Raw genomic sequence first — 17306 nt, 5'->3', positions numbered from 1 at the left:
GAGAGGAGTGAGAATATGTGAGAGAAACAACTGCAGACACTAAGGTCAGTGCAGAAGGAGGGTAGAAGGTGCTCCAGGCGCTGGAGCAGAGGTTCCCCTGCAGCCCGTGGTGCAGCCCATGGTGAGGCAGCTGTGCCCCTGCAGCCATAGGGTAATGGGGGAGCAGAGATACACCTGCAGCCCGGGGAGGACCCCACGCCGGAGGAGGGGGATGCCCGAAGGAGGATCTGACCTCATGGGAAGCCCGTGCTGGAGCAGGCTCCTGGCAGGACCTGTGGGGCCATGGAGAGAGGAGCCCAGGCTGGAGCAGGTTTGCTGGCAGGACTTGTGACCCCGTGGCGGAACCACACTGGAGCAGTCTGTGCCTGAAGGACTGCACCCCATGGAAGGGACCCACACTGGAGCAGTTCATGAAGAACTGCAGCCTGTGGAAAGGAGTCACACTGGAGAAGTTCATGGAGGACTGTCTCCCATGGGTGTGAGGTTTCCCCCCCCCGAGGAGGAAGGAGCGGCAGAGACAACATGCGATGAACTGACTGCAACCCTCATTCCCCATCCCCCTGTGGTGCTGGTGCGGAGGAGGCACAGAAATCTGGAGTAAAGTTGAGCCCAGGGAGAAGGGAGGGGTGGGGTGAGGTGTTTTTAAGATTTGGTTTTATTTCTCATTATCCTACTCTGATTTGATTGGTAACAAATTAAATTGATTTCTTCCCCAAGTCCAGTCAGTTTTCCCCATCATCATAACTGGTGAGTGATCCCTCCCTGCTGTCTCAGCCCACAAGGTTTTACCTTTTTTTTTCTTGATTTTCCTCCCCCATTCTGGCAGGAGGTGGGAGGAGAAAGCAAGTGGCCATGTGGTGCTTATGGCTGGCTGGCCTAAACCATGACAACATGGCAAGCAGCACCTTGTGCTGTTGCCAAGCCTCACTCCTGGTGGGCCCCTGGGAGAAGGCTGCAGCTCCCCACTTCCCTGCTCACTGCACAGGGTAACCTCCACCAGCTGGACTCTGTTCCCAAGTCCTTGCATCACGTATGGATGGCCAGTATGCAACAAACTCGTCGACCCTCATAGAACACGAGAGCTGGCTAAGAAATGTTTCCATGGCCCATGAACACCTGTGTGAGGGAAGACGCCCCAGCCTGGAAAGACAAATAGTTTCAGCTCAGCTCTCCTGAGGCAGCTAAGCCAGATGTGCTGCCATGTTGCCTTGACCAAAACCCTGTCCTTATTTATGTGTCACAGTCCTGTGAATACTGGCATGAACACCTAAATCTGTGGTAAGGTCATTTCCAGACAATACAACTTCCTTGGGTGTTAAATGACCTTCCCTGTTTTTCACTCATGGCTCATGTTCCAAACTGAGTTATGGAAATAATTCATGGTAGGAGTTCATCCCAGCAATACCAAGGATGACAACATCAGCTTTACCCATGTCTGCCCTTAAGCACATTTATGTTCATCTGACATCAATTACACATTCCATATTCAGAAGTGAAAAATATGACACTAATGTGCACATTAATAATGAAGCAAAGCCATTGGGACTTCTGTAGTGGAGTGCCTTGAAAGCATGCAGCATTAGAGATTAAATATGTATGTGTATTTTCTCTATAATGAAGAAAATAAAGAGATTTCACCCTAAAGGAGTTCTTAGGATTTGGGGTAACCTCCTATTAATCCATCCCAGATCACCTAGAAGAAAGAGGTGGGGTTTCTTTTGTTTTCATCCTCTCAGCATCCTACAGAAACAGTATGATTTTCCCCTAGAAGAGACTGTAGCCTCTTAAATAATTGACAAGTAAATATCTGTTCAGTTCAGGGTCTTTTGGCAAAGACTGTATGTCAAATTAGAAGGAAAACCTGATGACTGAAATGAGCAGGGACAAGCAAGCACGATCCACCTGCTGCCACTGTTAACTAAAGCTGAGGAAGGCAAAATTTGCAATTTGCAGAGCTTACCTGTAGTTTCTTCTTCCTCTGAGTCATTGTCTTCATCATCATCATCATCTTCCTTGTCCTCATCTTCTTTTTCTTCTTCTTTTCCTTTTTCGGCCCTCCCTTTCCCTCCCTCCCCCTCCGGCTCTTCCATTCTTTTCTCACCAGCCTCTTCCAGCATTTTATCCTCCTCCTTTTCTCTGCTGGCTGTTAAATTCATCATAGTTATGTCAGGCAGGCTTCCATCTTGATGCACCAGTCTGTTGGTAAATAGTAGCATGTCAGCAAACTGAGCAGTAATGACATTGTAGTCTTTTTCTTTTTTAAGATGTATAATTAAAAAAAATAAACCATTCATGGAAAATGCCTTAGAAGTGGAAACATTAATGATTGTGGTACTTTCTCCAAACACACACTGCAAATTGAGTTGGAATGTATTAGTAACTACTTCTCACTCAGATACTAATGGTTAGTTAGTAATGAGTGGTATTGACACTTAAACTTGACATTTTCCCCACAGGATAAAATGGTCAGAGTTTAAGATGTAGAAGCATGAAATGACATTGTTTAAGAGGAAACATTTCATGACTTCATAGGGGACTTACTCATTTTGGTGGTTTGGTATTTTTTTCTTGAGGCTGCTCAAAGTAATTGGAACAGAAAGACAAAGGGAGATGAGAACAGAGGGGTTACAGAAGAAGGTCACAGACAAATATGTCATGCTACATCACAAGTCATAAAGCATTCTCCTGCTCCATCTGCAGAAGCCTTCTGATGCCAAGAGCATGCCATCATGACATTCGCAGGGCGATTCTACAAAGAAACATGGAATTGTAGCACAGATGGGAAGGGGGAAACCTATTTACACCAGTGCTAAACATGGTCAGTGCTGTACCATGCTGTCAATAATGCAGCTGAATCATCGCAAGTATGTGACTGATTACTGTAAATGCATTTCCACCTTCTTCCAATTGACAGTTGTAGCTGGGAAGCCAAGAAATTTGCAAGTTTTCTTCCTGCTATAGGTTTGGGAACAAATGAAAGTAAAAATTCCATGGTTCTGGCTTCAGTGTATTTTATCATGTCTGTCTTTGATAGTGCCATTCATTCTCTCTCTCTTTTCTACATCTCACAGAGAATTTTTCTTAAATTGCTAAAGCTATTAGTAATTTTCAGGCTATAAAAACTGGGATACAATTGATTCAACATGGAAATGGTATTTTTCTGAGATTTATTAGGTATATATCTTTTCTTTACTGAGAAAAGAGACATTCACTTACGGCTTCAGATATTTTGGGCTTTCACCCTCAGCTGTGCTGTTGGGACTCACCTCCCATATTTGCAGACAATCCATTTTTACTAATTCCCTGATCCTATGTGCTTTGATGAGCAAGGATTTTTTATCGCTTACTGTCATAAATAGTCCCTTCTTGCAATAACGTCTTCCTTTGGTAAGTGCATATCTATATGATCAGGTCACAAAATGTTTAGTTATGCTATGGAAATTACTACACCAAGCATACTTTCAAGCACCTGTTAGACTGTTCCTGGACTACTACAAGTAACTTTAATATGCTATGGTACCACGTCAGGGATTTATTTTTCATGACGTGAAATTCTGGCATATTACCATTTAGGCAGGAAATTCTGCCAATTTTAACTAGGATTTTTACAGTTCAAGAAACTATAAATCTAGATTTATCTATCTAATCATTAAAAAAATAAGAGCATAGGCTAAACAGTTAATGAGAAAGTCAAACAAGTAGAATTACTTTTCAAATATTTGGGAGTTGCAGTTTCTTCAAGATGGAAACTTTGGTGGCTTAAATGAGGGAAAATCTACAGAAATCTGACTAAAAAAATCTTGAAGAAGAAATACTGTACCAATTACCTAAAGCAGAAAATTTCATTTAAAAGTAGAAGATTAACAGGAGAGTTAAGCACCAAGTAACCTCACTGGATAAATACATTCATCACAAGAATTACTAAAATCCTTTATCATAGATTGGGCTATGAACCTGAGTGTCCAATAATCTGAAAATCACTTATACTCAACAATATATTCAGTAGCTTTAGCTACTGAAACTAGGTCTTTTTGTTCTATATACTTTATTTTGATATTTAAGCTAGCATATACACTAAAAGGATATTCATATCTCTCTAAAGTGACTAAAGTAACAATATTCCCTAAAATGACATAATCTAACTTTCCATATCTACCTAAAACTCTAATAATGTACCAACAGAAGGGTCATGTATAAAGAAGAGAGAATGAATTTTCAGTTCATTTCACATGTTATGGAGATTCCCAGTTACTATGAATCACCAGAGCCCATTTAAAAGGCAATGCTCAATGAAATAAAAGTATCCATACAATCAGACAGGTTTTGCACATGTGCAATTGCATTGATTTTAATAAGGTATCTTCCCAACTGACTTTTATAATGGAAAACCCTATATTCACACTGGTGTAGATCAAGGACTTACTGACCTACCTCAAGTGTAAACTGGACAGAAACACAGTAACCTTATAGGATTTTGTATGAGAAGACTCATCTTTCTCTATTCATATAACTCCCGTTCATATCCGGGATATCCAGAAGGTGATGGGGTTATAAAGATAGAAATATATACATGTAATATATATAGCTGATAGAGCTCAGTTTTCAGTATGCTGGCACTTAGTTCTACTAACATCAGGCTTGAGCACAAGACTGTGTCCTCTGGAGATCCAAGTCTTGATAAAAAGCCCTGCCCACTATTCAAATAGTCTACTTGGAATCTTTCTGCTCAAATCTCCTCATTTATTGCAAGGGTTGTTGTTCCTCTTTTTTTTTAAATTTTATTACTACAAGATCACGTGATATTGCATAACAGACAACACTGAGATACTAGGATATAAAAATGCACTAGTTTAGACTATCCAAGACAAACTACCCATACAGCCTTCACAACTAGTCAGGTGTAACCTCAAGTTGGAAAGTATATACTGGTGGGAAATTATCAGAAATAACACAAAGGTATTGTGTCTGATACTTAGGAAGAGGAATAACTAATAATAACGCAGGTAACAAGCCTTGAAGGTACAGCCACTAATGCTCTTAACTGACAGCACTTCCTAGCCTCAAATTCATTAAATGGGGTATCAATAACAAGAAATATCCTAACAAATCTAGTTTTAGGCATGAACACAATTTCAGAGGCACTAAAATCATGCATGTGCCCCATGTCCTTGCTGGATTCCTAGTACTTTAATCTACTTGTGATTTGCTAGAGCACAATATTAATTAATAACAGCTTACTGGATGCATTATGAAGTATCTTTTACCTTTGATAAGTTTTTTGCTGTTTGTGAATTGTTTGTAAGCTTCTGGCTCAAAACAATTTTTCAAGTATCTGTCATGCACAGACTTAATAACAGAAAGCTTTTCTGCTCTGCAGAACATTAGTGACCCATCTCCTGAATATCTGGCATGCAAGTTTCAAACCAAGCAAGCCTCTATCGGCAGGACCCTGTGTGCCTTCCCTGCCCTTGCAGGGGGTTTTGCTGCCTGCATCCAAGACCAGCTGGCTGATATGTGCTGGGATGTGTGGACAAGCCTCAGTGCAGGGGGTCCCTCTCCATCCTTTGGGAGCTGCCTTCATGATGAGGCTCTTGCCCCTGCAGCTGCACCACAGCTGTGTCTGTGCCTGCTCCTGCACCTCCCTGACCCTAAGCCTGACACGCAGACTGACTCCCTGCCCTCACCTCTGACCTGGCTCATCTCTATGGACTTGCTGGGAGCTTATCTGGCTGTGGATGACCCTTGTTACTGTCTCCAGACCTGATCCTCACCCTCAGTCACTGGTTCCTGCTCCTGACTCCCCATGGGAGAGCCCTCGGCTCCCAGCTTGCCTGCCCTCACTGAGCTGTCTGCCCTCATTGCTCCCTGACACACGGGCATCCTACAGATCAGGTTTCCAGCTCTGGTGAACTTTTCAGAACCCTGGCCTAAACTATGTGACAGCATTTGAAGAAGGAGCATGAACGTGACACAGAAATTAACTTCTTAGAGCAGGTAGTCACAAATACCTAAACAAGAGATTTTCTCAGCTTTTCTGTTTATATTCAGCAATGTCAACCAACTCAGAAGTCCTTCTATTCTTGGGGCTGACGAAACAAACGTCCACACATACTCCAGTCAAATATTTTGAAAGAAATCTGCTTCATGGAACCGTTTTCAAGATTCCATTTATAAAGGGATGACAATGATGGCAATACAGGCTTTTTGTAGTTCAGATCCTGTAGCACCCAACTCAGCCCATGAATTAACATCCTTAGCATGCAGTGGTTTCAGTGTACTGCGTGTTCCATTTCTGTCTCTGAATTGGGACATCTCAGTCTCTACAAACTCATACTGCACATTTAATTGCCTTGGCCCACAAAATCCCTTTCTTAAGTGATTGTGAGGAAGATAGGGATGTGTGTTTGTGTGTGTCCGTGTGTCTCTGTGTGTGTGCACATGCAGGCATGCATCCTTCCATGCACATACAAAGGGTTGATAAATGAGCCTCCTCAACCAAATCTATTGTCTGCAGCCAATTACAAATAGCACCAATTACTCCTGTACTGAGGCATAGGCAAGTTTAAGAGAAGAATTCCCATCTGGGAGATCAACTCACAACCTGTACGTATGCAGGAGAGATGTATTAACTACTTCACCAGCTTTAGAAGACTACAATACCTGAACAACATTCTTTCCCTGCTTACTTCACGGTACTGTGCAGCAAGAACATACTTTGTTTTAAAGCAATTAAGAAGTACCAAAAAAAGTTAAGGTATAGAAGTTTTAAAGGAAAGGAAAGATTGAAGTACCCACCTATTAATTATTAGATAAACACGGCCATTGACTTTGGCATGGCTATGAGGTAGGAGATGAAAGCACAAGAATGCATGAGATGAATATGGGAAATGAATTAGAGAGAGAGAAAAGGAAACTGTTAAATAGGAACAAATGCACTTTCTTGTCTACTAAGAGACATATTGTCACAACAAACACAATCTGCAAGCTTAACACACACCATGCAGTGAAAAGTCTAGGAAGCATATAAATGCAATACTCCAACATTTAGACAACATGCAACTTCAGTTAGAACCGCAGGTTCTTTCCACAGACCCCCAAATGTCAGAACAGCCTCTACTGCTTTATCTCAAGTAAGCACAGAATATTCTGCATATTTTTGAAAAGAGATACTTTGCTCCTTTTTTCTATTTAAAGGTGATTATAATGGAGCATCATACCACAGAAACTGTCTTCCTCACAGCCTTTATCTCCATCGTACCATAATTCATGGTGCAGCAAGGAAATGAGCTTGGAAAGTCCTCATCAGAGGATTTTTCTTTCTCTTGCAGATGTAAAATTGACCTTTATACATCACCTTTATAAACAGTGAGAAGTGCCTCACTCTGGCAGTTCCAGTGTGCCAGTTTCTGTCCCCTCTATTTGCAGCTGGCAGAGCCTTACTCTTGAACTCACTCTGCAAACTTTTCTCATGTGAAGCAGCATTTTAATACATGAACAGCTTCAGCAATTTTAACATAGCATAATACTATATTTTAACATTAGCATAATACCATATTTTAACATTAGCATAATACCATAACCGTACATGGCAGTTCGGGGGCAGATGGACAAACTGGAGCTGCCTTCCCTAGTACTTTCATGACTAGCTCTCACCTGTTGTGCTTGCTTTAACAAGTTCACTATTAAGAGGATTGAGTTGTGTCTGCTTACACAAAGTTTCAGTTTTCTTATTTAAAATTTTTTGTCTGTTGCAAAAGAAGCAGCACAAAAGCAGTTTTGAAAGGTAAACTAGTTGTTGAGCAAACACTAGTGTTTTCAAAGCACAAGAGAAAGTTTTAGTGGCTTTGTAAGAAAATTGCACGTATACATATGAGTCTTTAATCTGTCTTTTAATTGACCCTGCAATTTATTTATTTTGTTAGTGTTACTGTTAAGCTGGAGCTGGTTGTTGTGTTAGATCTTATTCAGCTTTGTGCATTATCAACACAAATGTCAGCTGAGCTCTCATCCTGAAGCTTTAAATTATAAAGTTGGCTGACACTCTGTATGATTTATCGTATCAAGAGGGAAGAAAACAGGTGGATCTTCATAGGTCAGGCAGTGCTTATGGTAGTACAAACCAGAAGTGTTCTGATTTGGGTATTGGACACACTTGTGAAAGTTTCTGAGAAGAAACAAATGGTATATGGGGTAACCATAATTTTGAAATACTGCAAAATGGCCACTGTAGCACATACACTACATTTAGGAGTTAAAAATATCTAGCTACTCATCTGACAGCTCAATACAATCTAGTAAACATTTAGACTTAAAAAAATAGCAGTATAGCAGCAAAACAAATAAGCTAATGGTATCATACAATTCTCTTCACCTGCCACTTCAGTAAAAAGCCTGGTGCAACAATGAATGTCTACTTTCAGCACCGTATCTCAAGGCTACTTACTCCTGGCAAAAATTTCACTGACTACGGACAAAATCCACATCCTGCATCTTTCTTTTCCAATACTAGTAATTTCTTTATTTTTTTTTTTTTTTTTTTTTTTTTTTATTTCTTTTTTTTCCAAAACTTGTAATTTTTTTTTTTTTTTTTTTTTTTTTTTTTTTTTTTTAATCTCAACAGGACACTTAAGATATTTGTGTCTTTAGTATCACCGGTACCATCCTTTGGCAGTGATGTAACTTTAGTTACAGTGATTCTCTTCATGATAGCATTTGGAGAGTTGTAGCTAATATTTTGCTATCTTTCATGTATAACAGAAAGATTTGCAAATAGTGGTTTCACAGGCAGAGTGTGCTGTACCATGAACCCACATAAATCCTGGGAGTGCCTCAGGCTGTCTTTTCTGTTTTACGCCTACTGGATCATACAAGCAGGGAGGTGGAAGCTGTTCCTATGTTATTCAGCACAAGTGCAAAGTGTTTGGGTTACAAAAAAACTTCCGCAGTTCCTGTAAAGTGTAGTGCATTCCCTTAAATTCCTCAGCTCAGGAACAGCCCCCATTTCAGCTCAGACACCCATCTGGGCTCCAGTTTCATGGCTTGGCTGTCCAGTTCAGAGACTGTACAAAAAGTCTGCTCTGGGCAAAGAAAGTTTGCTCACAGGCCATTTCAAAGGGCCCTTGAATCTACCATCAGATTTAGCAATTCAACAAAAACAAAAAATATTATGCAAACAGTAATTTAAAAAGATAAAAAAATACAACACTGTTAGGAAATTTTCTCAAGTTTGATTTATTCTGGTTTTGGCAATTTATTTAAATACAGAAACCAGAAGCATCCTTTAAAAGCAGAGTTTATTCATATGCACTGCTGATAGGGAACACAAACATACTTGTTCCATACACTGTAAAGTTGCTTCATATTCAATTGAATGCATGAAGAATATCTGAAATGCTTTTGTAAATCTAGCAAGACCTAGAGCAGAATTCTGTTGAGATAAACTGTCGCTACTCCACAACACACTGTGGTGTACGTGATGCTATGCAGCTAGTGACCATTCATAGAAGTGCAGCTGAGCTGCACTTAACATTGGACAGGTAAACATTCTAAAAATAGTGTCTAAATGAATTTGTTTCTTTGAAGAATTAAATATAATATGACACTATGCACTATGAAACCATTTCTCTGTCTGACACTCCTGAAGAAGGATCCTAGGCCAGATGTTTTTACACAGGAGAATATGGAAGAGTTAAACACAGGAAAAGTGGGGTGCCAGAATAATGAAAAAAATCCTAATAAACTTCTTCATGAGAATGTTGAATGTCTCAAAGAGCTAGCATAGCCCAGGGTCAGTACTTTAAAGAATGACCACACGTTTGGGATTTTTCCATTTCTGAAGTTCAACTGTACAAAAAGGCCTAACTGTCCAATGCAAAAGTGGTATCCGCCAAATATCTCAATCTTCATTTGGCCCTCAAAATGGACATTGAAAAACAGAAGTGACCCAAATTAAAAGCCACATTTTCTATTACTGACAGGACTTACAAAAAGGCATACATAAAAATTAAGCATCTAACTCCCATTAAAGCACAAAGATAATGAGACAACTAACTAACTAACTAATATTATCAGTACTTTAAAAAATGTACCCCAAAATGAAAAACTCTAATGTGTAGGGGAAAGTGAGGCAAGACAGATACTCTGGCTGTGGTTTGTTTAGCGGGGTGCTGGATGCTAAGGGACGTTAATTATTTTTTCTCTCTTCTTTTTAAACCAGGTAGTTATGACAAAGGCAAGTAACATTTAATGAAAAGTGAGCATTACAAGACAGTCAGAAATAGCACTTTCATACAGATAACCAATAGCTCCATTTACTTTGCTTCTTTACCTGTAAATAGTGTTGTCCTGTTTGCTGGTTACAGCTTTTAAATCAGTGAGCTGGAGAAAACGATCATGGAAATAGTGAAGGTGTAAGATACACGCCAGTAGGAAGGAGGTGGGGATAAAGATGCGTGTGAATAGCTCAGCCACAGAAAACTGTTTTAAGCCAAGATCTGCTAGTCTGGAAAACAATAAAGCCATTAAGTGACCTTTTTGTACCAAAATCTTTTTCTTGCCATGAGACCTTATTATAAATAATTTACAATAGGAAATAAGGGGCTGGTACTTGTTATCTGCTTTTAGTTTTCAAAATTATTCTAAAACAGCAAGTTTTACAGTGCAAATATCCACCATTTGGACTCAGTAATGTAGAGAGATACTGTAAATATACAGAGTCGAATGAACCAATCCTGCCATATACCTCTTAAATCAGATGAGTTGGCTCTGAAAGTCCTGCACTGGAGATCTACATTTCTCATGGAAGCTCCTGTCGAGAAATGCCCAACACATCATGTGGAGGAAGAAACGCATCCCTCCTTATTAGCAGGAAGGCATGTCTACCTTCATCAGCTCCAGACATCCTGCAAATCTACCCTAAATCTCTTCCCAGGTCTTGCTCCTATGGCTAGAGGTAGAGAGTAGTATTGGCACTGTATTGGGAACAGGAGCGGTGCCCAGGCCTTGGCAGCAGATGAAATAATGACTCTGAGCTCCTCTCATGCCCTTGCTCACCTCTATTGTTACACCAATAGATCTATGGCTTCAGAGCTGAGCCAAGTCTGCTATGCCTGGGGATTGTCTCATGATGGTTTTCCCACACACAAAGGAAGACTGCTCCCAGAGCCTTCCACCACACTGAACTCAAAAGTTCAAAGAAAAAATGAAATTAATTGGAAACACTTACTTGTTTTCATCCAGGCCTGTCATGTTCTTCCACAACCCAGGGAACGACTCAAACTGGTATGTATAGATGAAGATAAGTACCAACATTGTGTAAACAACCACCGACATCCAAAAGTATTTTAAAATCCTTCTCCACCATTCATAGTGCACCTGAAAATTACACACTAAAGATGTTGAAACAAGATGAAGGCAAAGACACTGCCAAAAATACTGACAACATGGAACTGGCAAACAAAGGCTAAGAATACTATTTTTCCTAGCTGGCCTGAAGTAAATGCTTACTCAACAGCAGCCACAGTTCTTGAGATACAGTTTTTTCTCCTGATGTACATGCACCCAAGTACATTTTTGTGTAAAAATGTCTGCTGGGACATGGCCACAGACATAAAAGCCAGGGATAGCTTCAGTCACTCAGTTTCATCACCATTAGGTGATGAAAGTCCAAGAAGAGAGGGACTCCGTGCTCATTGGGGTGTGGAAATGGTATGGACCAGCTGTCACAAAAACTGGTGGCTATGTAGAATGTGTACAGGCCCAGAATTTTCCCACAGCTGCCTCAAAACTCACAGTGATGTGGGGTGGGGTCCCAGAGCAGATGTGTGTATTGTATGCACCTAATTTATGTGCACTTTGCCTGTCACTATAATCAAAAGCCAAAGGAGAATTTGTCTTAACTCCTTCAAATGACCTTATTATGTTGTCCCTAACTAAAGAACAAACACACTGTTTATGAAGTCTGGAGCCACTTTATTACTAAGTTAAAGGTATGAACCATTGTATTCAAGGACAAAATTCAGTTAACACCGTTCTCACTTACCTGATAGAGGGCCACACAGAAGAGGAACAGTACCATATAGATGATCTTGTACATGACAATTCTACCCTCAAAGCTGACAAAGAAGAACATGCCCCCACAGACGTAAATCCAGTACTTGATGAACATAGCCATCACCAGCTTTCCCAGAACTTTCATAATATCCTGTTCATCATCATCATCATCATCATCCTCTTCCTCCTTCTCCTTCTCTTCTTCCTGTTCTTCTGACACTTCTCCCTCTTGCAGCTCCTCTTCTGCAAATACAGAGTCACATTTGACCTCTGGCTGTTTTGGGAACTTTTAGTAAGAACTGAAATGGGTGGAAAATAGTATCTCTGCACACAACACAGAAACTTAAAACAATATTCACAACAGATTGTGTTTCTGAGTCATACATGCCTCCAGAGCAGGGGTTTCACATGAACTTCAACCTGCTCGTGCAGCCATACTGTGCACAGCTATACATCCTTACCAGACACCCATCTTCACTTTGTCTGAAATGTAGGCAGCTGTAGCAGAAAATCAGAGCCTAAGGGTTGTATAATTGATAACAGTCAAAACACTTTCCATGGCAATACCTATATTCCCAGGCAAGAAGCCTTTTCAAATGGAAAACAAAGAAACCACCACCACCACCAGAAAATTCTCATCTTGAGTTTAAAGTTTAAGCTCTCATCTTGAGTTTGAACCTCTCATCTTGAGTTTCCTCCTTTACAGAATATTGTGGTTACCTCCAAAAACCACAAGCAAGAGAAAACATTAACATAAAACCAAACAAGCTTAAAAAATATAAATGCTGCACTAACACTGCTGATTTTCAAAGAAACTACCACTTTTCCAGCTTCTTCTGCTGTACCTGAGTCATTGAAGAAAAGACAAGCTGCTTTTGCCCTACAGAGAGCATTCCCCAGTTATTAACCTTGTGAGCATTGTGGAGGGCAGTTTAAGTGTCCCCCAGTCGCAAGTACACATAAGCAAGTATCCAGATAATAGGGCTTGTCAAACTCATTGCACGTAGCTGTAATACTTTTCTTCACATTGAGAACAATATCAAGACTTTACCATCAAAAGGCTCACATGCTCCTTTTGTCCCACTCATCATCCCACTTCTTAGACTCTTTCCTTGTTCTTGCCTTGCAAATCCTTGCAGTGCCCAGCTCTGACACTAATCAAATGTTTTACTTAGAAAAATACTGTAATCAATCAAAAAAAGAAGCTACATCAACTGCTTCCTGGGCTGGCTTTCTACTATTTCACTGAGCTGAACTTGTTCAGATCAGCATCCAGAGAGACAGAAAAGGGCAAGAAAGATTTTTAGGGGAACATGTGCCCAGTAGCAAAAGAGCAAACAGGCTACCGAGCTCTTAGATGAGCTGAAACTGTAGCAGTAAACTTCTGATAGCAGGAGCCCCTGCACTGAAAAATCTACCTGCTTATTTTCCCATTGAAATTAGTAGTTTAACTTCCAGTTTTGTACAAGTGTTTATGCACAAACACAACTTCCAAGGAATTTAGCAACTGACTTTTCCTATGTAAATTCTTCTCCTGTGGTTAAACTCCCATGGAAACTAATCTGCTGGTTTGAGTTTGGGACACAGGAGTAAACTGATTATTTGAAAGTGCCAAGACATTTCTCAAATGAGTAATTTCAATTACCTTCCAGTAAAGAGAATTCTCATTTTATTTGCATTTCCAAAGTTCAAAGGTGTTTTTTGTTTTTTTTTTAATATCCCGAGAGATTGTTGCACACACAAATTTTTGCATTATCTTTTTTAGCTAATAGGTATCTTGCAAATTGCTTTCAGCATTACAGAAATGCAGTAACTGGAACTTCTAGCACAACTGAAGGGCTAAACTGGAGGTGACTTTACCTTTTTCTTCATTTTCTTCACTTCCAACTTTGACCTCAGATAAAGTAGCTTCTTTTAGCCGAAGGGCTTTCTGTTCAGTGAGGTGTTGCCTAAGCAGTAGCCAGAAAGTAATTGTGAAAAGAATCTGCAAACAAGAATCAAAACAAAAACAACAGACTAATTGTATATACTATATCCTGCTAATAGAAATATATGTTTTCATGAATTTTGCATGCCTTTGTTTTTTCTGTCCATCAGAAAATGGTAACAATGGCATCAATGTCAAAGGGCATCTTTGTGGAAGTTAAACCATTTAGGAAATGTTCTCTATTGAAAACAACTTTATTTCACTTGGACTTTTCCACTTTTCACTTTGCATCTTTTCTTAAAAATATTTATGTATACGGTTCTATTCTCACCCATTCTATTCAGTTTTTAACTCCCATCTGATAAGTTTAAGGATCTTCTCATTATATATATCGATTGGTATAAATTCCATCTATCCATTTTGGTTCATTTTTCCCTTTTTGCAGGGAAGAAGCACAGGCAGGCGAGTGTACTGTCATTATTAGGGTTTGGTATATATCCTAAGTCTTTTGATTTAGAAGATTTGTTACCCCAGGTTCTTAAACACAATTAATTTAAAAATAAGAAGTTTCTTTGTATGTCTTTAAGTTAAAAAAGACACAGTCAACTAAAAATGCCATGCATTTGGAGCAGCTACAAGATTTCAGATGCCTCTTAATTCTTTGATGAGCTTTAAGAGATGATAGTTCCATAACAGCAGGATACCCTACAAATAAATATATCTCTCTAATGAAGACTGCATTTCTGTGTTTTGCAAAAAGCTAAATTCAACAGCTTGCAATACTGAGAGATGAACAAAATCCAGAAAACAGCATGATGCTTATTCATCATACACTTGATTTTATGTTTACCTTCTGGAAACCACTGATTTCAATGGTGCAGAGCAAGGGTAATTTCACTACTTTTTAAGATAGAATAATAAAACCTCCATTAGGAAACATGTAAGAGCCAAGTATTTTGCATAAAATAGAATGACAAGGTCTGCAGTACAATGTAAAGAACCCTCCTGTTTTCCGTCTAACGTGCAAGTACTTCATGGGGGAAAGGAGAGGTCTCAGGCTGGCGACAGCTGTTTTCACTGAGTCTGTGGTTAACACTGAGCTGCCGCAGAAGATTGTCAGCCTGTGTGAATTGTCGCAGCTTCTCCAGATACCTAGTGGAGCTCTGGCTTTTGCAACACAAACCATTGATATTGTAAAACACAAATTTGTTCTGCAGTGATTAGCTCCATCTCCCTGCTGCATTTACACCTTGGTCTCTTTGGCACTTCCAGAGCCAGAGCTGGCTCTAAGAAAAGTCTTGAAGGATTGAAGATCAAAGAAATGCTTTTAGTCCACCTTTTACAGTATCCCTTTTATTTCCTTTTCAGAACAGGAAACACACACATAGCATGCAGCAAATTATGCAGAAACACAGTACATTTCTTTCTATCTTCCTCTCTTTGCAGAACACAGTATTCAATCTTTATTTAAATTCAATCCTTATTCAAAGAGCTTTAAACTAGGAATAACAGGGAGGGACAGAGTTACTAGCAGCATTGAGAGGGAGTGATGGACAGGACTGACAAGTAAAGGGCACCTACGGTGATGTGAATGAAAGGAAACACGTAATCAACAAAACAGGGCTTATGTGGGGTCACCTCAAGCATTTGTATGTAAGCAAGGAAATGCTTTCAAGGCACTATTACAGGGAAACCTTCCAGATCCTTTCTGGGAAATCAGTAGGCCGTGTGCCTCTCTGAAGTGTCTGTACACTAATGCAATGCAGCATCGGGTATAAATACAAGGAACTAGAGACCTCTGTGCAGCGCTACGATCTAGTTGGGATCACAGAGACAGGGTGTGATAGATTGCACAGCTGCAATGGAGGGTTACAGGTTCTTTAGGAATCACAGGCCAAGAAGAGGCAGAGGTGGAGATGCGATTTGCATGAGAGCACAGCTGGAATGCATGGGCTCTGCCTGGGGATGGATGATGATCCAGGTAACCTGGAAGGAATATAGACACTGGCCAAGCATGCAGAGACACAGTTAGAAAATCCAAGGCCTGAAATTGAGTCTGACAAGGCATGTTAAGATCAACAAGAAGAGCTTCTTTATATAAGCAGAAAAGAATGCTAGGGAAAATGTGGGCCCTCTGCGGAGTGGGGCAAGGGCCCTGGTGACACAGAAGATGGAAAAGGTTGAGGTACCAAATGCTTTATTTACCTCTGTCTTTACTTGCAAGACCTGTCTTCAGGAATCACAGTTCCCAGAGACTGGAAGTCTGAAGCAAGGAAGACGCACCGTTGGTGGAACAGGATCAAGGCAGGGAGTACTTAAGCAAACTAAGCATACACAAGTCCATGGGTCCTGATGGCATGTACCCGTGATTGCTGAGGGAGCTGGCTGATGTAATTGTAGAGGTTACTTTCAATAATCTTTGATTGACTCTGGTGACTGGGAAAGTGCTGGAAGGCTAGAGGAAACAAATGTCACTCCTATCTTCAAGAAAGGCAAGATGGAGGATACAGGCTGGTCAACCTCATATTGATCCCTAGGAAGATGAGGGTGGTGGGACACTGGAACACATTGGCCAGAGAAGTTGCTGATGCCCAAGCACTGGAAGTGTCCAAGGTCAGGTTGGATGGGGCTCTGAGCAAGCTGATCTAGACATCCCTCCCTACAGCAGGGAGGTTGGACTAGATGATCTTTTAAGGTTGCTTCTGACCCAAACCATTCTATTATTCTAGGTGATGGAGCAGCTAATCCTGGAAACCATTTCCAGGCACACGAAGGACAAGAAAATTCTCAGCAATAGTCAGTGTTGATTCAACAAGGGGAAGCAATGCTTGGTCAATTATAAACTTCTACGATTAAATGACTGGCTTGGTAGATGTGTGGATACACAGTGGATTACACGGTGGATAAGGAATTGGCTGGATGGTCACACTCAAAGAGTTGTGGTTAATGGCTCAATGTCCAAGTGGAGACCAGTAACGAGTGGCATTCCACAGTGGTCAGTACTGGGACCAGTGCTGTTTAACATCTTTGTGGGAGACATGGACAGTGGGATTGAGTGCGCCCTTGGCAAGTTTGCCAATGACACCAAGCTGTGTGGTGCAGTTGGGGGGACGGGGGACAATGTTGGAGGGAAGAGATGCCATCCAGAGGGACCTTGACAGGCTTGAGAGATGGGCTGTGCAAACCTCCTGAAGTTCAACAAGGCCAAGTGCAAAGTCCTGCACATGGGTCGGGGCAACCCCAAGCACATATACAGGCTGGATAGAGAATGGATTAAGAGCAGCCCTGAAGAAAAGGAGTTAGGGGTGCTGGTAGATGAGAAGCTCAA

General features: G+C 40.6%; 1 protein-coding gene across 1 annotated transcript in view; it reads right to left on the bottom strand.

The window, feature by feature from the left end:
* Window positions 1-14035, bottom strand: part of PIEZO2 (piezo-type mechanosensitive ion channel component 2) — a gene marked incomplete at its 5' end in the record, with an annotated part of 89937 nt that extends 75902 nt beyond the window's left edge. The window contains 6 exons of the mRNA XM_010078967.1: window positions 1961-2196; window positions 6796-6837; window positions 10328-10501; window positions 11225-11373; window positions 12041-12294; window positions 13912-14035. Coding sequence (XP_010077269.1) covers window positions 1961-2196; window positions 6796-6837; window positions 10328-10501; window positions 11225-11373; window positions 12041-12294; window positions 13912-14035 — 979 coding nt within the window. The remainder of the gene's footprint in view (window positions 1-1960; window positions 2197-6795; window positions 6838-10327; window positions 10502-11224; window positions 11374-12040; window positions 12295-13911) is intronic.
* Window positions 14036-17306: the final 3271 nt, after the last annotated feature.

Source organism: Pterocles gutturalis, unplaced genomic scaffold (genome assembly GCF_000699245.1).
Source record: "Pterocles gutturalis isolate BGI_N339 unplaced genomic scaffold, ASM69924v1 scaffold21608, whole genome shotgun sequence".
NCBI lineage: Eukaryota > Metazoa > Chordata > Aves > Pterocliformes > Pteroclidae > Pterocles > Pterocles gutturalis.
The sequence above is the reverse complement of the archived record's forward strand: the minus strand, read 5'-3'. Positions and strand labels throughout refer to the sequence as shown.